General features: G+C 43.3%; 1 protein-coding gene across 4 annotated transcripts in view; it reads right to left on the bottom strand.

Annotated features, from left to right (window-relative positions):
* Positions 1-787: 787 nt before the first annotated feature.
* Positions 788-22,268, bottom strand: part of schip1 (schwannomin interacting protein 1) — a 47,269-nt gene continuing 25,788 nt past the window's right edge. For 3 of the 4 annotated variants that reach the window (XM_030109019.1, XM_030109017.1, XM_030109021.1), the window contains 6 exons: positions 9,583-9,701; positions 8,421-8,538; positions 7,621-7,818; positions 2,844-2,967; positions 2,098-2,191; positions 788-1,798 (listed from right to left, as the gene is read on the bottom strand). In XM_030109019.1, the coding sequence (XP_029964879.1) occupies positions 1,747-1,798; positions 2,098-2,191; positions 2,844-2,967; positions 7,621-7,818; positions 8,421-8,538; positions 9,583-9,701 (705 nt within the window). In that variant the 3' untranslated portion in view covers positions 788-1,746. Of the gene's footprint in view, positions 1,799-2,097; positions 2,192-2,843; positions 2,968-7,620; positions 7,819-8,420; positions 8,539-9,582; positions 9,702-16,295; positions 16,439-22,268 lie in introns of those variants that run through there. The other variant, XM_030109020.1, reaches the window with a different exon arrangement.

The raw sequence follows: 22,268 nt of genomic DNA on the forward strand, positions 1-22,268 counted from the left end.
TAATAAATATTCTGATATTAATGTTAGTAAATTTGAATATTACTTTATTGTCAATAGACAAAAGCGTGTAATGCGTAAAAGAAAAGTAAATGTCACCGTTTATGACTACACCTCATCTGGAAGCTCCAGAATTTCCTGAATTATGAATGAACTTTCAGGCTCCAGTCGCCGCCCCCCCAATCGCCCGGTTCACTGTTAAATGACTATCAGAGAAATTCACAAGACGCATAATGAGAAGAAATAGAAATTCTCGACTTATGACTTCATACTTTTCTAAAGTCTCACAGTCCTGATTTTCCCCTGCAGTCCATCGTTGTTGTTTTACTCACTTGTTACAGGAGCTGCTGCTCCGAACCTGCAGTCCTTATTGCGATGATAAATACATTTCCGTACTGACTCTTTAAATAATACATATAATAAGACATGTCATCCCGCCAGAGGCATTCGGGCTGAGAAAGACAGGTAATCAAACATATCGGATGTTGACATTTGATACTATTGAGCACAAGCTGCGCTCTGGTCTCACATTGTGAAATAAAATACATCCCATTAGTCACGTTAAAGAGATTGATCAGCCTTTAAAAAACAACAAAACCAACCCCAGTCTGAAAGTGAGCGACAGTGACATGATGAGGCAAGACCGAAACACGGGGGCTGAGTCATACTACGCGCTGCGTGACACTTCATATTCTCACTGCAGTGACTTACTCTTCCCGTGTGCACAAAGAGGAAGCTCGCCTTGAGAGAGCGAATGGTGGAATCCAACAAACAACACGACAAGGCCGTGTATATGAAACAAAGTTTATTCTTTATTTTACATATCTGTACATAAACATTTTTTTTCCCTCAAATAAAGTATCTGAATACAGTAGGATGAAAACGATATTAACACACTTATTCATTTAAAATGACTCGTGTCAGAAAATCAACATTCACAAAATGTTGAAGAGCAATTAGAGTGAACGTATTACCAAAAATCTACAACTCCACTACAAGGCAGGCATGTTTCCTTTACACTCTTTTAGCACCTTCAAATGAACATTTCTCAGTTGAAAACTACCATTTGTGCAGAATAAAAACGGGTCGACTTTGAAATACTTTAAAATTACTGTCCAACTTAAAATGGTCTGAAGAAGTTAGTTTTCCGTCGCTTTTTTATACACTGTTGTTTCTTTTTTTTTCTTCTCATGACTGACTTTCTACTAAATTTTTTACGATTATTTTTTACTTATTTTTTTTTTTAAACCCACAATTTTTGCATTTGAACAGTTATAATTTAGTGGCGAATGTAGAAAGTTAAAAAGAAACGGTAGCAAAGCAAGGCCGATCACTGCACAGGAAGCTGGGGGGGGGGGGGGGGGGGGGGCAGAGTCCAGGACAAACACACAATCAGGTTCCTCGTCTCCCGGGAGGCGGGAGACGCTCCTCCTCGCTGGGAGAAAAACCACAGAGGCAAATGAACGAAGGTGGCCTTCTTCTTCTTCTTCTTCTTCTTCTTCTGTGCTACTTGCAATCACTGGAGTCAGTGAGTTGGACTGAAAGGTAGACGGGGGCGGTGGAGGGGGGGTAGAACAGGGAAGCAGCGAGGGGCAAAATACTCGGGACAAGCAGGGGAGGGTTTTGGATTGGCACAGGGCAGAGGTGGAATAGCCAGAGGGAGAACGTTCGTCTTGAAGCTGGGGGGGGGGGGGGGGGGCTCAGCAGAGGGAAGCAGGGGGCAGCAAGGGGGGGCGGGGGTGGGGCATCTTATTTGGATAGGGTCTTCTCAGCCATATGCTTCTGCTGGCTCTCGGCATGCCTGGAAAAGAGGGAGGGGGCGCATCGTCAGATGAGTGATCATTGTGAAAAAAATCTCACTGTTTCAATAAAACAAGTGCAAACAGACTCATAAGGAAGGATAACGTGTCGGTGTTTCACACAAAGCTGAATGTGGCCAGTGACACACTGCTGAGTCACTTTATTATCTACAATTCAACAATCCCAAACAACATCATAACCTTTTATGAGGGGAGAATGTGTGCGAGAAACTTTTAATTGTGAAAGTACAAACATACATGCTCAGATACAGAGCCCACGGCGCAAACCTCCCATCCTCACCTGGTGAGGTCCTCTATGTCGACCAGCATGGCGTCTTGCTCCATGTGTAGCTCGTCTCGGATCAGTAGCAACTGTACAAGTTCCTCATTCAGACCTGGAGTGACAGCACAGGAGAAGAAGAGTGTAGAAATGCCCAGAAGGATAATTTGCGGCTTGAAACGTTTTAAACACAGAGACACGTTCTGTTACGGCCGTATATTTTGGGTGGCCACATAAACTCCCACTGTGGGTTTCATGAAATCACACAGAGAGCCAAAGAAAAGTGAGCAGAGGCCGCTCATCAGCGAATGCTTTCACATCACATTTCTCGGGGATTGTTCTTCCAACTTTGCCGAAAAAAATAAAGGGAAGGTTGATGAGAATTTTTAAGGGGAAAGTCTTTTTTTTCTGAGTAAAAACTCACTCACTAATGGACTCAGGGGGATTTTTTTTTGAGCTTCTTTATGTAACACGAGAGATTATTCACCCACAATACCAGGATCAGTGATGCTTACTGTGTGGTAACAGTAAATGCTGGGTTTGGGTGTGTGTGGGGGGGGGGGGGGGGCTGTTGACAGCTACGGCTCGTTGAAGTGACTAACATATTTTAAAAGTACTTTCATATTCACTGTAAGTAGCTGTGTGTCAGCACATATCTATATGTGTTTCCCCGTTTACTCAGAGGCTCATTTCTGCATTTAAAGGTGGAGGTCAGTCAGACACTGCGCATGTGTGTGTGTGTGTGTGTGTGTGTGTGTTCAACTCACTTTCAATCTGGGAGTGCAGATCATTGACGATGACCTGGAGCTGTCCCAGAGTCATGTCTCTCAAGTCGGTGGGCTTCAGGCTCCTCTTCATTAGACACTCGCTGATGTGGGGCATGTGTGGAAGCTGCCATGAAAAACACACAAGGAAGAGAGGAAAGATGAGAAAAGAGTCAAACCGTTATTTTTGGTGGCAGTATGTGGATCAGATATAAAGAAAATACTGTAATTTTATGAATACAATTCCTATTATGTTGCTTAAATCAAATACAAATAAGTTTTAGTTACTTTGTTTTTCCATTGTTGACACACGTTCTGTTTATTACCTGAAAGGAACAATAAATTATATACAAGCACATAAAGAAAGTAGTTCTAATTTCAAAAGTATTAGTATTGTTTGAAAATCCCTGGTTTAAGTTGAGGCTTTTCTCCCCGTGTATGGATGAATTACCTCCACACATTCTGGTTTGTTGAACATGTTTTTGGGAAGTATGGCAGAAAACTGTATTTACTTTAAATATGAGTTGATTAATTTACCATAGAAAAATTAAGCATAGTTTGAAATATGTTGCTTCGAGCCCTGATTATAATTATACGACAACTGTGTCACTGCCTGAGCAGTGTGTATTGCTCAGACACACTTCACTGTTTTGTGATTTATGGCAATGTATTTGCCATTTCTGCATAAAAAAGAGACCGAAATTGTTACACTGATTTTATTAATTTCTGCTTCATATAGTAAGATTTTTATGGCAAGTTATTTGAATCTTGCAACAGAAAACACAGTTTTCAACATTTTGTGATGAGTAGGAGAAATGTATTTTGCACTATTTATTATATAATGCATGTGTTTTGAAGGTATTAATGCTGTGTTTTTTGTTTTTTTAATAAAGTGAAACATTCACACTGGTTCAGGTCCTCACTTTGAATGTCTTTTTGCTTTTCTCTTGCATTTAGCTGTTTTAGTCATTTACTAGCAATACTTTTATACAAAAAAAAAAAAAAGAAAGAAAAGAGGTGACTGCTTTTCAAAGTTGGTCACAAAAGTCTCAATTGAGCAAATAAAACCTCAATAAAACAGAAGATTCAGCTGTTCTTGTTGGCTGACAACCACAGCAATCCACTTCATGAAATCCGAAACAACTTTGCCCAGTAGTCAAAACATAAGAGGGATCTCCCCTTAATAAAAAAATAAAAAAGTGTTTATCTCTGCAGAAGATGCTGTAAAGTTTGGGGATTCCTTGTCGGCACTGTGGTTTGGTCACAAACAGGCTGGCCGGGTGTAATTCCAGGAAAACTGGAGGGAAAACTTCAAACTCTTTCACGGGAGGCTTTTGTTTGACCTCCTCATAACAATCCGAGCCTTCTGATTGGTCGGGCGATCTTGTAGCGGAGGAATTTCAGACTAAAGCTTCTCTCATTTTTCGTTGTCTGAGGAAGAAACATTGTTTTCCATAAAAAACACCTATTAATTCCACCGTTTATATTTTTAGGTAGCAACTCTAGAAATTTCTCATGTTATCTGGATGTATTAAATACTTCCATCCATCATCATGCTCACACAACTGCATGTTATATAATCACAAAAAGTGACAACAACACTTTCTGAATTGCTTCAGTTTTGTTGTGCATTAAAATTTTTTAATACTTTCTCGCTGCTTTCACTTCTTTCCTGCGTGTCTGAGCATCGCTGCCACCAGCACACTCTTTTCATGCCTGCGGTCTCCTTCAGGTTGTGGCATCTCGTTGCAAAAACACAACAAAGCTCACGGCTGGATAACTTGTTTTCCGTCTCTCCCTCCATCGTCACTCTCACCCGACCGGACCGCATTCTTTCCCTTTCAACCAAACACCCAGTTAGTTTCTCTATCTCCACTCGACGAGCAATAAATAAGAAAGCGTGCTTTCTGTTTGCGTGCGCCGCTGATGACCCCTCAGCTCTCGCTTGACTCCCTGAGGCTTTTTCACTTTCACAACACGGCGCCGATACAGTCGTATTTCAAGGCCGCAGCGTCTCAGTTTCAGTTTCACTTAAGCGCACGTGTGTAGGCGACTCAGGAGTGACAGAGGGAGAAATGTGATGTCAATAACAGTATGAGTGGGTGGCGGGAAAAGGTTGTAGATCGGTATTGGTGCTGACTCAACTGCTGACCGCGGTGTGAGTTTCTGTGGTGGACTGATCAGACTGCTGATTACAAATTACCAGCTGAGCACTCAATAGCAGCGAGTCAACGTCGCTGCTCTGCCCCGCGAGAGCGAGGTGAAAGGCAAAATGGAGATCTGACAGCGGACTGAAATCTGTCCGCCGTTCATCCCTCACTTTCTCTCTCTGATTGTGTTTGGGAAAATCCGCAGCGCTCACACTCAGACTGACATTATGTTGCAGGCCGGATAATGTCTCATTCTCTGCCCTTGACAAACAGGCAGGACGATCCGGTTCGGTTAAACTGACTGGAGGTGACATAACAGCAGAGCAGTGACAGCGGCTTAGAATCTCTATTTAAGATTAGATAAAAGGTGAGATCTGGCACCCGTTCACCAAACCTGCAATTATTCTGATTCCCTGCTTGATCTCACGATATTTTGGTTGTTCATTTATATTTTCTAAATAATATTTTTTTGTCTTGTTTTCTGTAAAATAACTGTTATTAAAAAAGCCCCCGGTCACAGCAGAGTACGGTTCCTAAAATCAAAGTATTAGTTATTTTTGAAGCGCAATTATTTGCATTTTCGGAGGAAGATATTCCCAGTAATTTACCTGTATTAAAATTACTCTGCCTCAACCACTGTACATGCAAATCAGGATTTTTCGGTATTCAACAGTGAAAGTTATCAGCGGTAAATGAACCGCTGCTCCATGCTGCCCTGCTCGGATATAACAAATGCTTGAAATAACCAGTTTTACTGTATTATTTTAAGTATTATTCTTTATATTCATCTTTTTTGAGATATTTTCAATGTAGAAGGTGCCTGTCTGTAATAACTAGTAGTCTAATAAGATTGTACAGCCGCTAAGAGACGAAACAAAACAATTTGAAATGGTCTAAAAAGACATATTTTTGTAGAAGAATAGGACATCACATGGTGTAGTGGTTAGCACTTTTGCCTCGTTGTGAGAACGTTATGGACGTTATGGGTTCAGGGTTTGAGTCCGGGCCTTTCTATATACAAAAAGAAGACGAATGTATAAAAAAACTCTTCAATCAATATTGAGGATTCATACCTCTGCTTCAGTACAGCTTTGTTGCCTGTTGTTGTCAGAGTGCAGATTATTGAGAATTGCAAGATTTTGTAAGACTAAACTGGGTGGCAGAGCGTCCAACTTTCATGCTCCTCATTTGCGGACAAATAGTTTGACGCTTAAAATTTTTGATACAGCATTTAATGAAGATGACAGATTTCTATTTATACAGATAATTAAGGCTCAGATCACACTAGACAATTGACTAGAGGCCGAGACAGCTGGAAGATCTTATTCACACTGAGTTCCTCTTTTGGTCAATCCCCTTACATTCATATGTCAGCCCTGCACGTCATCATGTGTTCCTCTCTTTTCCCTGGTCGGTGCTTTCTGTCCCGTCTCTCTGCTCCTCCCTCCGTTTTCCTCTGGAAGTTCATGACGCTGCACCTCAGCAGCTTTTCCAGTTTGTTGTGGTCTCTTGCGCGATTGCTGGGTTTTCGTCCACATTATATACAAATGTAAAATAGCCACAGGTTTCACAGTGAAAATGCTCTAAATGTGAATCACGGTCGTCGTAATGAGAGCAGTTTGATCGGTCTCCGGTGTTGTGGACATCATAGGCTGCTGTAGCCTTCATACATTTTAACATTCTCGGTGCGTCCGGTGCGGGTGTGACAGTGATGTCTTCTGACTGCTGAGCGCTGCTACATCCCTAAACACCCAAGTCAATGCTTTCCGGCGTATGAATTATAGATGGAGCCGGTCGAGCTGCCCTTCTCTTCTCTGAATAAGTAAAGCGGCTGCGAACGCGAGTCCTGGTGGAAATGCAGAGAGTGGCTGTGTGACGCCGTGGATGTGTGGGCGCCTCGTGGTGTGTGTGCTCCAGAGGAGGCAGTGGCGCAGATGAAACTGGATGAAATAATAATGAGCGGGGTCGCCATCACCTTTCAATCTCTAAATGGGGCCAAAGGAGGAGACTGGAAAAGGGGACAGAGCGAGGGGGGCTTTGACTTTGTTTTTATTACCCAGCAGTGGAAGCTGTGTCGGAAATATTACTTATTTCACTCACGCTGAAATAACAGAGCAACACTTTGCAGCTCAGGCCTAAATATCTTTCAGTACGAGCAGATAAACCACGAAGGCTGCAATGATGCATGTGATAAAGGCAAACCTGCACGACTAATATAATCCAAACGCTGACGCTTCAAACGATTCCCTGGAAACCTTTAGGTATAAATATCTGCTGTGAGAACTGTCTCTTCCTGAATGTCAGTCCATCTGGAAACATGCTTGACTTCATATTAAGAATATTTGAATAAAGCTACAACACTATCTGCTGTTTCCTAAAACGCTTTCGATCTCAAATACAAACAGTAGGTTTATAACATATGACCCCTTTCGCTCTGTGTTCCAGTTGTTTTTGAATGTCTAGTACAACAGAGTAACTTGTAAGCACTTGCTTTGGAAACAAAATAGTGCGAAAGAAGTAGAAATAAATGATTAAATTATAAAACTGAATGTGAACGAAAACTGGATTTTTTTGGAACAGTTGTTAAATTGTTAAGAAAAAGCACTCGCACTGAGACTGACGGCACTGACCAGGTCTGCCACCGGGGACTTTTTGCGGTTCTGTTTCTCCACTTCCACTTGCATCTTGGCCATGGGCTTGGCCATCGCCAGTGCCAGCTTGGCCTCCGCCTGCAGCTTCTTCTGTCGACTCAAGAAGTCCATGTCCTCCAGAGACTCCGAGTCGTCCTCCGTGGTGTCCCGGTCCGAGTAGGAGGAGCTCTGCTTGGACTGCAGTGTAAGGGAGAGAGTGAACAGAATAGGAAATCAGGAAGGAATGAGAAGGCACGGAAAGGTAGAGAAGAAGGAAATGAAAGGACAGGTCGGGAATTAATGCTGATGTATTCTTGGCGTTTTGATATGCATGATTTATACGACGACAGGGAGGTCATTATACATCAAATGGGACATGAAGAGAACAAAAATGAACATGCACAAAGACGATAATTTCCCTTCCTCTGTCTTGCATTCTGTTAAACGTATCTCAGGCTGACGGGAGGTTATTGCAGGCAGTCATCCGTGACTTACCCGAGCATATACCAATTCCCCTCTCATTTGATACCCGTGAATAAGGTAACAGGCGGGAAAACGTGAGAAAAGACATTCATAAGGCAGCAAAGCCGGCAGATATATCCGATCCACGGTGAATATCTCTGCTATTTCACAGCTTTTGTTCTTGTTCTGTTTCAATTTTATTTTTCAATCAGATCTGTACACCTTGCTGCTTTCAATACAGGCAGTTTGTGGACATCCCTGGATTGAATTGATTTTTTTTTTTCTTTTTGCTGTTGAAGAATTCAGGAGAAAAACCGTGGAATGAAGTCAGGGCGTACCATGGGGGACAAAGGTGTGTCCAGGCTGGTCTCCGTCTTGCTGTCGTCTGCATCACTGTCCTTGTCGCTGCCGCTGTCGTTCACAAAACAGATCTGTAGGTTCATGCCGCTCTGCAGCCTGCAGGACGATACAGAAAATGAAACGTCCGTTGGCGAGCTGCTAATACTCCAGACTGCAACTAACATATTTGGCAGTTAAAACCCATAAATAAGTCAAAAAAAAAGAAAGAAGAAGAGAAAAGTAAAGAAAACTGGAAAGGGAACATCATCAGGAAAAAAAAAAAAAACCCAAGCTGGGGATGAAATTAAGGAGCACTTGTGTTTTTAATCATCTCCTCTCTGGCCTCTGATGCGGATCGATCCAGAAGGCCTCAGGTAGGTCTGATGCAATCTGCCTGGGACCAGCGGGGGTGTGTTTGTGCCATGAAAGGGCAGAATATCACCGCACGCAGAGCCGTCCCAATGCGGATCAATAGTCTGCTTATTCAATGCAGTAATTACAAAGAGAGCTGATTGATTACACACCACAGATCCAATCAGCCCCAATTAAAACAGGGCTCGAGTGGTCGATTGCCTTTTCTCCCTCCTTTTCAAAGAAGAGCATTAAAATGCTATCAGTAACAATTATTTCACGGACTGGCTGGAAAGCGTCATTTTCGACAAGTGGATGACGAAACCGTCGCTGCCAGGAAAGTCAGCCGCTCCATCCTAAAACGGAGCGGTGACGGTTCGTCGACTCCAGCGCCTGATCGCCCTCACAGACTCATCATCAATTCATCAGATGTGATCCACATGATTCAAATCACAGGAATACAATGAGTATCAGTGCATTCACAGAACGTCGAGTTCCAGTAAGGTACAGTGTAGGAGGCGGCAAACATCTGTGTGTGTGTGTGTGTGTGTGTGTGTGTGTGTGTGTGTGTGTGTGTGTGTGTGTGTGTGTGTGTGTGTGCGCGCGCGCACGTGGGTGTCTTTAGGGAAATGAAACCTACAACGACTGATTCGCTTCTCCACTTAGTGTTAGTTTCTTCCCCAAATTAATTCTTCATAGAAATATATCCATAATGTTAATGTCCATTCAGGTAAAGTAATAAGACAAAAAAAAAGAAAATAAATGTAGCATCACATGACTGCTGGGCGTGACGGAGGTGAGCGTTCCTACCGTGAGGACAGGCTGGGTTTGCCGCTCTTGCTGCAGCTGGTGTAGATACCCGGTCCATCGTCAAAGAAACTGCCCAGGGCCAGCTTCTGCCTGATCGACTCCCGCTCATTCTTCTGGGCCTGCAGCAGCACATAAACAGGACGGTGTTCAAATTTTATGATTATTTCAGAATGAGGTCTGGTCTGGATCAGGGTGGCAGGAACAAGGCGTCACCCTGAATAAGAAAAACATCATGCATGCTACATAATTTTTTACCACCCTTTTGCCTCTCGCACTGCACAAGCTGTGTGTGGTGATAAAAAGCGCTGTTAGTCCGAGCGCTCTGTGACAGAACGCTTCGCCCATCGGCGCAGACGCATTCCTCGTAGCTTCCTTTTCTTAATTTGAAATGAGAGGTTCAGTGTCATCTTAGCGAGCTCAGATACAAAGTGTGGAGTCAGCTGATATGGACTGAAAAAACAATCTGGGTGATATTTATAGGCCGGCATAAGCAGTGTTCACCAGCAGGTGGAGCTGTTGCCTGAGAATCAGCAGTGAACGCACACACACACACACACACACACACACACACACACACACACACACATATACACAGAGTGAGCTGAAGAGTCTCAAGCTTTCTAAATTAACAGGATTAAAATTTACATGTGGAAGAATTCCAGACATGACTGATTTCAAACAAGCATAAAACCAAAAGAATAAACTCAACAACACAAAAAATACAGTATATTCAGTGATTTACTCCAAATCCTGAAACATTGACTCAGTTCTGCACTGTAACAATAAAAGTCTGACTCACACTCACACACACTCACAGTGCATGTGTTTAGAGGTGTGTTCACACTCGGCAGGTGGATTCTGCGGTGACGGCTGTTATTGGGGTTCCTCTGTGGAAGTGTGACGCTGCCATCGCCACTCTGGCGCAACACGACAGAGGCGGAAAGAGACGCGTTGGGAAACGCACACTGTTCACTAATTCAAGAACACTGCCAAAAGGAACAAATCCTGCTGTGTTTTTGTGGAATTAACGTGTTTATTCTTTTAATGTCTTGGCAACAAATGCAGTGTTACGGAGTGTTATTTCATCAAGGTAGACGACCTTGTTCTTAGACTCTACTTTAGAGGAGCCACATCCAAATTACGACATAAATTCCTTTCAATGTTGCTGAATTTAAATGTATAGTTTTGCTATTGCTGTTGATCTTCAACAGTAAAGTTCTTCTTTTTCTTTGTATGTTTTGTTTTGTGTGATAACTGTGCTTCAGTTCAGAATCTTCCAAATCATTAGATGGATAAAAGTAATTTCACAAGTATTAATCACATATAATGAAAAAAAAAAGATTTCCACCTTTAAAATAAAAAGAAAGCAGTTGCATTGCGTGCACCTTGTGCACTAATTGCTGTTTGATTCATTGTTCCTCAGTGCTGCTGTGGATCCCCACATCAAGAAAACTGAACCTTACAGGTATAATTATGCTGATTATAAGCACATTAATTTGAATAATTTTTCTTCATGAGTATACAGCGTGGAATATAGATGTCTACACAGTGCACAACACACAGTGATGCCTCGTTATTTATCTTTAACATCTTTTTAATTGCATGCAGATCTTTGCAGGCATGAGCAGCAGAGGATTTCCTGCTGATGTGTGGACTCAACCCTTTTAAAAAGCAATTATGTGTCAGAAACACTCAAAATTAATGTGAACCTCTGTCACATATTATACGTAGGATAAGTCCAGATTGCCATATGTATACATTCTTTGAGTCAATGTTAAAAATGTCAAACAGAAAAGCATTAAAGACAATTCTTTTTTTTTTTTACTATTATTATTTCTACATGTAGCCACAAGTGTGTGAAAAACAGTGAACACAACTAAAGATACTTGATCTATAATGTTTAGAAACCCTGCAGAGCTGAGATTCTTCTCCTAGAATCACATCAAGAGTCCCGAAAGACAGTTTCAGCCTCAAAACTTAGATAAAATACTTTCCCCAGGATATGATACAGTTTGGAGGATTACATGTACTGCTGCCTTGCAGTGGAGCCACGAGCCGTCCTCTCTCAGGCCCTCTCTCCACTTCTCCACAGCTCTTTCGCCCTTTTTGCCTCACATTCCTGTGCTCAACTTCAGTCACCTGACTGGGCTCCGCCAGCCCTCGTTATCCACCACTTCTCTCATCTCTCTCCATCTCCTCATCCCATCCCTCCTCCAGCCTGAGGACTCCTTTGCCCCCTTTTCCGTCTCTCAAATTCATACCTTCACCTCTCTCCCACTCACTTTCTCAGCTGCTTCGCTCCCTCCTCTCCCCCTTCGCCGTCTGTCTCTCATGACAATCGTGTGCAGGCGTTGGTGAGAGTGCCTTAACCAAGGACAAATTAACATAATCCCACTCCACATGAGAGCCCACGAGATGCTCTTGGCGCTGCGAGCGCGCGCGCACACACACACACACACACACACACACACACACACACACTGGTGTGTGGAGGAGCGGACCTGGCACTGCTCCTTTGTGTGTCTCTTTGAGAGATAGCCCGAGGAATCAAGATGAACCGACTCCAAAGTGTCAACTCATTGCTTCAAATGTGCAACAGCAGCCTCTGCGGTACAGTGCAGGTCAAATGCGTTTTTTTTCCTTCTTCTTCTTCTTCTTTCCACGCATACATGATTCACACTGACTACATCAAAGCTGTCAGTCAAGTTGCTCCATCCAACAGTTGCTCCGAGCAAAGATGAGCACCAGAGGCGGCAGGTTCGCTGAGCGCTGTTAACTGTGTGCTGCTCTCATCTCTCCAGGCTCAAGAAAAGACAAAAAAAAAAGAAAGGCACAGTGGGAAAGAACCATGACACAGCCAAGAGGGCCAGGAGGACTCGGAGGACTTTTTCTTTTCTTCTTCTTCTTCTTTTCACGAGGAATCAAAATCAACTTAAACTTGGCGACCCGGCTTTAAAACGCTACGCAAAATGGCAGAACGCACACGACCCCTGCCATCCGATTGCACACTGATCTGCAGCATTCGTCTATTTCCTTTCAGATAAAGAAAGTCAGGACTCACTGAGGAAGAACAAATTTCCACTTAACTCGGTGGTAATCAGGTCTACATGTTCCAACAATGATTTGAACAGGCGATTAGTTACAATTACCTCAGTTGAAAGTGAGAAATGCTTAAAAGGAGGGAAAACAAGGAAAGCATGAAAGAGAGTTGTTTTTAGTTATTTTTCATTTCCTGTCCAGTGATCAAAGCTGTGATTGATGAAAACATGTCAGCCACACCACAGAGTGCACACAGGCGCCATGCGTTTCATATTCATTCAGTAAAAAAAAGAAGTTATTTTTCACCAAATGTGTCATTTTAAATGAGATTTTTGTATTCGTGCATTTTCCAAGTTATGAAAAGTACTTTTTAACTGTTTTTTTTTTGTTATGCAAATGTTTTTTTTATGAATGAAATACACGATGAAAGGTATGTCTAACCTCAAAACCTCAAAATTTAAAAGTAAATGGAAAAAAAAAGTGAAAATCCAGTGTCAGAAGTTCTAACCAACAGCATTAGCAGGTTACATTTAGTCTTCACAGCTTGTGTGTGTGTGTGTGTGTGTGTGTGTGTGTGCCACACTGCAGCACCATAAAGCCTTTCCGAAGGTGTGGAATACATCACTGTGAGCTGTCGGTGTTAAACGGGCACCTGCGTGTTCTTGGCTTATTCCTTCTCCTTCTACAGTCTCCTGATATGATCTGAGCCTCGTTCTCCGTCCTTTTGTCGTGTCTCTTGACATTTTAAGTGCCGTCATTTTAATGTCAGTCTTGTCCGTCTGCAAAACTAAAGCCCTTTAAATGGCTTTTTAAAGCCTTTAAAATGCAGAAATATCCAGCAAAAATCAAATTCTCCGTTCATTACTGCATGTCTGCCTCCTCTTTTGAATTTAATGTAAACCTGCGAGCCACCAGGCCAGAAACACACAAACTTTTCCCTCTTTTGATTGGCTCACTTGCTCCAATCCCCATGAATAAAACATTATGATAACCTTTGGTGAGCTTTACTGGGTAATTTTTCCAAGAGCCTTTCACAAATTGTTATAAAAAAAAAAAAAAAAAAAAATCCTGCGATGGGAAATGAGCCGAATGAGTGTTTCCACACGATGATGACATGGAAAATTGCTGGATCCATTACATTAGCATTTTAGAATGAACGTTGGATAAGAGGAAGAGAGAAAAAGCACACAGAGAGAGTGAGTGACAATCCTAACTACCTCCTTTAGCCTCTGGCCTTGAGCACCACAGCCATTGCTTTCCAAATTAGATTGGGAGGAACACAATTGGGCTAATTTGTGTTTTTCCTCAAATTCACCAAGCAATTTCCTCAGCTGAAAAACCCTCATTGACAAAGACATTTTCTCCTCCACTCTGCACTGCAGCCATTCATCTGCAGGCCTGGAGGGTGATTTAGCCCTGGCAGTGGACGGTGGGGTGCTTGTTTTGAGCGTTTAGATTCTCACTGAAAATCTATATTAGAGAACGGAGATGAATTTAATTATCTTCGCTAACAAAGAGCATCTTCCTTCTGCCTCCCACTAAATTGGCTTGCTCCCATGGCCAGATATTGAGTGATTAAGATGTGAGCTGAGAGCGTTCATTCCTTCAGATGTCTCTGCTTGGCTTTTAATTGCGGAAATATGCAGAAAACAGGAGTCCTTTAAAACGTACCTGGAAATTTCCCAACCCCTCCCTCGCAAATAGGTCTAATTTTTTCTCCACAAAGGAGTCTTTTAACTGACCGGGACCTACTCTTGGCTTGAGACAAGACCTCACTGTTAACATATACACATGCATGTGCACGTGCACGCAAACACCAGACCTGGTGGGAGCGGGAAACATGTATTTTCAAGCCTATCAAAAAATGAAAACATTCACATTACAGCGGCCCTGGCAACAACTGTGTCTTGAAACACTGTAATCACAGAGCTTTTAGAAAAGGTATGATGTGTGTGAGTGTGTGTGGGTGTGTGTTGGTGCAGTGCGTTGGCAGTATGTGTTTGTTGTTGAGAATCCAAACACTGTTGGCTTCGCTCACGCATTTTTCTTTTTTCCCCGGCTGCCGGCGAGCTGCAGCTGAGCTCTCAGCTTTACAAACAGACACAAGGTCAGCGTGTCTTCACTGCGAGTGTTATGACTGAGCCGTACAGCTTCACAGATGTTCTCCTCAGGCTCCATTTGACTGAAACCTGAGCTGCTCGTGCACATTTTACATCTGACCTGAAGTCAGTGCATCCTCCAAGTCAAGAAATAGAAAGAGATGGAAAATAACAACATACAAATACTTCATCTCAGCATTTATCTATATAGGACCAAAAACACAGCAAACCTCTGAAAGCAGAAATATTTCCGCAATCGACAGTGTTAAAGGAGCTATCTAGACTGCAAGTGTGTGTGCGTGCATGCATGTGTGTGTTATCTGAGATCCGTCTGTCCAATGGGTGCAACATTCCTGCCCAGATAAGAGACCCAGACCTTTCACCCCTCTAATAGTTCAGCCGCAGGTCAGTGCAAGACTGTTCCTGTCACTCAGATTGAATGAGAACGACTCAGCAAGTGGCGCGAGGCCGGACACCAGCGGGTATGTGGTGGGAAAAAAAGTGGGGGAGGGTTATTGGGGGGTGGGGGGGGGGGGGGGGGGGGGGGGTGGGGGGGGGGGGGGGATGAAGGAAAAAATAAAAAGAGAGGAGTAACAATGAGAGAAATGAGACGAGGAGCATGAAGTGAGTTTTGACAGGACAATGAGTCTGCAAGTGAAATCTGAGCCTCAGCAGATTAGCTGTGGAAAAAGGTTCAGTGGAGGAATGCGTTCTTGCTTTCAAATAAGCAGGTTTAAGAATAAATGGCTGGTTACTCACAGCATTATGTCACAGCTCTGCCCTAAATATCTGAGCACTTTAGGGCCAAAACTTGAAGGATTACATCAACCTCGGTCTTTAAACTGCAGCACGACACACAGAAGCGGAGAGAGAGCTGAGCGGTTTGAGACGTGGGCTCTCATGCTGTGAGACAGATGAAAAAATAAATGTGACTGTCTGTCTGTACTGAGAATGGAAAAGGGAATTGTTCAGCTTTATTACGGTTGAGACTGCAGCAAAAACCTGAAGTCGAACTTCTTTCAAAGAAATCTTTCACTTCTGGCTCATTATTAACATCTGATCCAGAAAATGGATCTATTTAATAAAGTCTGGATTTATCTCTGTTCACCTTTGAACTTGTGAGTGATGTATAACATAAGATCCTTATTAATATAGAAAAATATATATCATGGAAAACCATGCAGGTGAACACTTACACAGAGCAAACAGTGGAGTCTAAATGCATTCTAGTCTTATAGAGTAACTTTGTTCCCATATGGGATTATGTGTTGGGCTCATGTTTACAGAGTTGTGACAGGTGTCAGAAATATTTAGTGGCTGGATAAATATCACATCCTGAAGGTGAGTGCTCACCATGAATTTGCCAGATTCGGCCCCAAACCAAGAAATATTCCATTCATAACCCAACCAGTGATGCACAATGACCAAACTATGACTTTTTAATATTATTATTATCAAGGTAAAAGCCATGAATTTGGTTCATTCTCGGAAAAGTAGTCATAGTATTGATCTCATTAGAGATAAAAACTCGGTTCATAATCTTTGGAAACAGACACACAGACGTGTTTTTTTTACCTCTTTGTAGTCGTCACTGAAGTAAAGACTGGACGTTTGCCTGATGGCATCATCCACACCGTCACATTCACCCATACGATCCAGTGCCTCCCTCATCTCTTACTCCTCCTCTGCTGTCCGGTCTTTCCTCCTGTACTCTCCAGCCAGTGGGTGAATCCAGAGCAGCTCCTCAGCCAGGGTCCAGTCAGTGAGCATCATTATCCCACACTAGTCTCCCCTGCCATCATCTCACACAAACGAAAAGAAAAAAAAAAAAAAAAGAAAAAAAACCCTACTCCGCTGCTGGTGGCATCTCCTCGTCCTTCTCTAACATGCTGTGACACTGCTTCCTTTTCCTTCTGACTGACTCGGCTCACGCTGCCGGTCTGCCTCCCCCACGGGACTGGGAAAGCACAATGGCCAGAGGTAAGGCCCCTTTAGACCCTCCCTACCTTCCACCCTCTGGTCAGGATGGCCTCTCACAGCCAGGGAGGGAGGAACTGGAACGGGTGGGCTTTTTATTTTTTTTTTTTCCATTTTCACGCCCTGACGTGAAGGCAACAGCTGCTCGCCACCCGACTGAAAAGAGACACCTCAGCGGTGGGATGGAGATAGCTGCAGTGTGCATGTTCACAGTGCACGCCCATGTGTGTTTACATGCTTTGTAGTACTTTCTAGAAGCCTCTTGAGGACATATTCTCACTGTTCCATTCCTATGCTCCCACCGGGACGCGCAGGAATTCCAACATCCAGAAAGGTTCTTCACAATGTGCATATTTGAGGTGGAATATGCAAAGGTATGTGTGTGTGTGTGTGTGTGTGTGTGTGTGTGTGTGTGTGTGTGTGTGTGTGTGTGTGTGTGCATGTGTAACAGAGGAGGCAGTGTGCTCCCTTCCTGCTAAGGTAAAAATAGTGCCCGGTCTGGACTCTGAAACCAGCAGCCTCCCAGCCCCGTCCGGCTAAATAAACCCTGACAGAGCACAATGGACCATTAGTCTGGCACACACACACACACACACACACACACACACACACACACACACACACACACACACACACACACACACACACACACACACACACACAGCTTGTGGCTTGTATCAGTGACTTACATTTTCAATCTGAGCTGTCCACGGTGCGTAATGATCTCATCTTTGCGAGACGTTATCGACCCGTGACTCATATATTTGTCATAGCCGCCCAGACAGAAAATTATATCCACATATGGCTTCAGATTCACACTGCAAGGGAACATGACTCCACACACACACACACACACACACACACACACACACACACACACACACACGCACACGCACACGCACACACACAGACACACACACATAGCATGACAATGGTTTAGAAAACCATTACGTTGCTAAAGAGAAGAAAAAAAGAAACGCCACATCATAATTCTTAAGTACTGAAATGGGGGATTTCACACTTTTTGTCATGTAATGGTTGAACTTGGATTCACATTAATGATAAAATACAATCAATGTTTTCAAAAATTTTGTAATTTCAACCAAAACTAGACTAAACATGTATTTATTTTTTCCCAAGCAGACATGTTATGTAAAGGCAAAACTTCTTCGTCACACAAATATGTGGAACGGTTCAAATGTAAAGCATCCAGTTAAATTAATTCTTTGCTTTTCTGAAGTACAAATATTTCATGTAATCTTGTTTTGGGAGTTATTATATATTAGGAATTCAGCCCAATTTATATTACTTGGTTTCTCAGATATGAAAGGTGCTCCTTTTTCACTTTCTTTATATCACTGAACCATCACCTGCAGACAAATTAATTAGCCAAATCACAGGAAACACTCTGGGATTTTCAGGACAAGAATGGTTGAGGACAAATGAGTCGAAGAAAGATGAGAGGAGGAAGGCGTAAAGGGAGATTAATACCAAGAGATACAGATGAACATTAGTCATGTTCATCTGCTTCCCTGCTCAGAGAGAAAAGAGTGCATCACACCAGAAAACAGAAGACGAGAGCAGTTGGGGAGTAGTGCATTAGCATGACGTTTCAGCACACGCACACACACACACACACACACACACACACACACACACACATGATCGCACACATACATGTATGCACAAGGCTTATGTGAAAAAATAGGAAGTGGATTTGATTCAGTGTTGATCCCTCCGGATTATGCGTAGGGTACAACGAATTGTCTGGCTGCCTTCTGGATCCACCCACACTGGACCACTGCTGTGGACAACACACACACACACACACACACACACACACACACACACACACACACACACACACACACACACACACACACACACCAATAAAAGTGGTGCTGGTTGGTGGAGCGGCCTGTTTGGGGCTGGAGGGTGCGGCAGTCTGCCTCTGTGGAGCCCCGCTTCATTACTGAGGCTGACTTCATGGTGAAGGTGAAGTCACCGCTGATGCGAGGAAAGAGCTACCTGGATTATCTACGCACAGGAGGCAGAAAACACCAACAGATGCTGCCTGAATCACAGTTCAAGGACGCAGACCGCTGCGAGTATTCGCTGCATGTTTTGAGACGCACTTTTCAGGTTAATTGCGATGGTTTGACTGTTGGGTCAGCTGAGAGAAGGAGAATGAAAGAGAGAGACGTACACACACAGAACGGCTTATTGTTCCAAGTGAACAGAGGGTGACTGTGGGAGAGGGTTCCTGGCACCTCCTGTAAGCCTGCCGTCCAAAGCCGATGGCGCTGTGTGTGTGTCGCTCTTCTTGTGTATCTATCTCTGTGAGGAACAGCTCGAGGTTTCAGTCTTCAGAGTGCAGGCATGTGTGGAAAGTGAAGATATTCTGGCTGGGCTTCACTTTAGGAATAATTTTGAATCAAGTTTACACTGGGTATATCATCGACAAAGTATATTTTGCTATTGAGTGCCTCCATAAAACCAACCATAATTGCATGTATTGCAGTTGGATAAAATCTCTGAATAAATGTGTTTTTAAGTGAAGCAGAGCTCCCAACTACTGACAGTGAAACTAGTGCTATTAACTTTAATCTCACACTGGAAAAAAAAACATTTGGTAATGTGGGCTGATGGGAAAACTTCACTTCGGAAAGCAGAATATGTTTTTATATAGAATCAGCAACTGTTGCACCTGTTACATTTATAGTTTTATGCATTTATTCTATTGTAAAATGTGTTTTTTATAAAAGATGATCTCTGTTTACACTGTTTGTTTGAAGGAAACAATGTTGGTTTCCTTCACAAATCTCATCCTATCAGTTTACTAATGCTTAACATCATCGTAAAAATGCTGTTGTTAATGGCTGTTAAGATCTATAGACATTAAAATAAATCTAACAAATTTTAATTAGAGGTATGAAAGAACTATATGTTTCTGATTAGAGGAAGCAACCCGGCTATCAGTTCACTCTATTTCTAAGAGACATTACAGAACCAGACCACAATGGCTGGCAGATTCGGGAGGAAGACTGCGGACTTTCATCTGATCTTGTTTTGGAGAGAGGAGAAACAGAACGGGGGCTGCTGCCAGAGCAACGTGGTGAGAATGTCTCCATGGTGACGCTCTGTGTTCCAAACAAATTGGGCTGGGAAAGGAGCACGAGGGGCGGCCCATTGGGGAGTCTGCTAACTCATGGAGAGAGGGAGAGGGTGGGGTGGTGGTGGTGGTGGTGGTGGGGGGGTCTGCTTGGAGGGGCTTCGGCAGTCTGCAGTCATCGATGAAAAAGACTCTCGCTACAGTCTTCAAAGCACAGGCATGATCAAATATATCTGTGTAGTGAGCAAAAGTCAGAAACACCCCACATGTAATGATGCTTTCAAAACCATAAAAAAAAAAAAACCCAACATAGACAAATAATCTATGAGGGTGTTGTTTCCAAAGTTTTCATAAGAGTGATGAAAATGTGATTTGTAAGGATCAATGGGGCAAAAGCTGTTTTTATTTTCCTGTCATGATCAAGGTCTTAATCAGCAATCAGGACTGAAGAACATGAGTTAAATATACAGCTATATTGAGTTGATGGCTTGACTTTGTTATGAGACACTTGTCCTCAGTGATCAAGTGCAGTAGTGTTAACATTTACGGAAATAGTGAGGGACAGGATTTTAAGGATCTATATGTTTACAATGCTATATGAGATTAGAAACTGGTTCAATTTCATGTTCACACGTTAGGCTCAGCAACTGACCGTGAACCGTGTTAACTCAGAAAAAAGTATCGAGAATGGCTCCTTTTCTTGTGCAAATTAGAAATAAATGTATGCAAAAAATGTTGTTTTTTTTTGCAGGTATTACAGATGACAAGTACTTGCTGGCAAACTTGGGGTTGGTCCATAGATGTACTTCATTGTCCAGGCTTATTGATCTGTTCAGTCATTCGAGCCCGAGCCATCCGTGCTATCTACTGTACTGCTGTAGTTCATCTATAATTCATCAGGCCACGCCTCATATATACAGTTACCCCCACACTGGAGCTGTCCTCCGCCCCGATCCAGCCAAGCTTGAAAACCTTGGAGAGCTTGTGGGCATATAGGCACAGCATAAATACTCTGAAATCCTCCCACAAGCATACACACATATGCCAGGTGTGACAGGACTCAGCATTCAATCAGAGCTCCTGGGGCCTCGGAAAGCCGACAGTATTTCCTCCAGCCTGGGAATGACACGCTGCGGCCACGCTGATAAATCTCCCCATCACCCTTCGCCCTGCTGGTATTGCTCCGGCGACCGCTGACAGCAACACGGCAAAGTGAAATTTATGGGTTGACACAAGAATCAGAAAACAGGATTACATATTGAGACTTAAACAGAGAGAGGAGCACGTGGCTTACCAAGCTAAGTTAATGAAATGAAGTGCAGCGTCGATATAAAGGAGACGTCTGTGATGACTTGTGATTTAATGATGAAGATTTCTGTGCTCCTTTTGCACTCGGTTGATTTGCAGAACTGACAGGGCTTAAATCAATAGATGACTAGGGTCAGACGGTTTACTGGCTCTCCCAGGGTCAGAGTTCCACTTAATTGAGTAATGGTCTCTGGCATTAAGTGCCCCGAATGTTATGAGACCAAGAAACGGAGCAACAAAAGAGGATTTTTTCTTTCCTTGTAGTTTTCTGCCTTGTTTTCCTTCTATGTTTCAACCCACGAATGACAACAACACCAAGAAAAACAAAGGCCACACCTTATTTAAAGCAGAGCAGCAGCACTGATGAGCGAATCAGAGACCCTCTAAAGACACAGACGGTCGAAGAGCTGCAGGGAAAACACTGCACTGACCTTCCTCGATGTAGTTTATCTCTTCCCACTGACCATTTCATATCTTCATTGCCCCCTCTCTCCTGCTTTTTCTTATATGCCCTACCTATGTTGCCCTTTGCTTCCTTGTTTCGTTCAGTGTGTGTGTGTGTGTGTGTGTGTGTGTGCATGTGTGTGTGTGTGTGTGTGTGAGGGGCGCTGCCTGCCTGCCGGTTGCCAGGTTACCAGTCTAATTGAGAGGCCTCTGGAGAGTAGCTGCTATCAGAGCCTGAACCCGATGTTTCGCTCACTGCTCTCATTCGTTCTCTTATTGCCTTCATCTCTCGCTTCCCGTTGCTATAAAGCCCTCCAACCATTTCACACGGCAACTTCATAACTATCAACTTCTTTTTCCCCTCCTCGGTTTTTACTACCCCTCGGTTGAGATGATGTTGATTATTTTTCCATCTTCCTTATCATCTATCATCAGCGCCGCCTCAGAAAGTCGCTCACGTTGCTCTTTATTCATTTCCTCCCACGCTTTGCTCAGGCTTAGCTGTCAATACGTTTCCCGTTCTCGTTTTCATCTCCGCCTTTCATCCCGCCGTCTCAACCGTTCCCTTTGGCGTCACTCTTCTCTGGTTATCTGCTGGTCTTTCCTTCGATCCCGCCATCCCTCTGTCGCTCCATCTAGCCTTTATCTACCACAGAACATGGCAGGAAATCCTTATCCCATTACACAACCGCTCCCTAACCAACACA

Source organism: Salarias fasciatus, chromosome 14 (assembly GCF_902148845.1).
Source record: "Salarias fasciatus chromosome 14, fSalaFa1.1, whole genome shotgun sequence".
In the NCBI taxonomy this organism is placed as follows: domain Eukaryota; kingdom Metazoa; phylum Chordata; class Actinopteri; order Blenniiformes; family Blenniidae; genus Salarias; species Salarias fasciatus.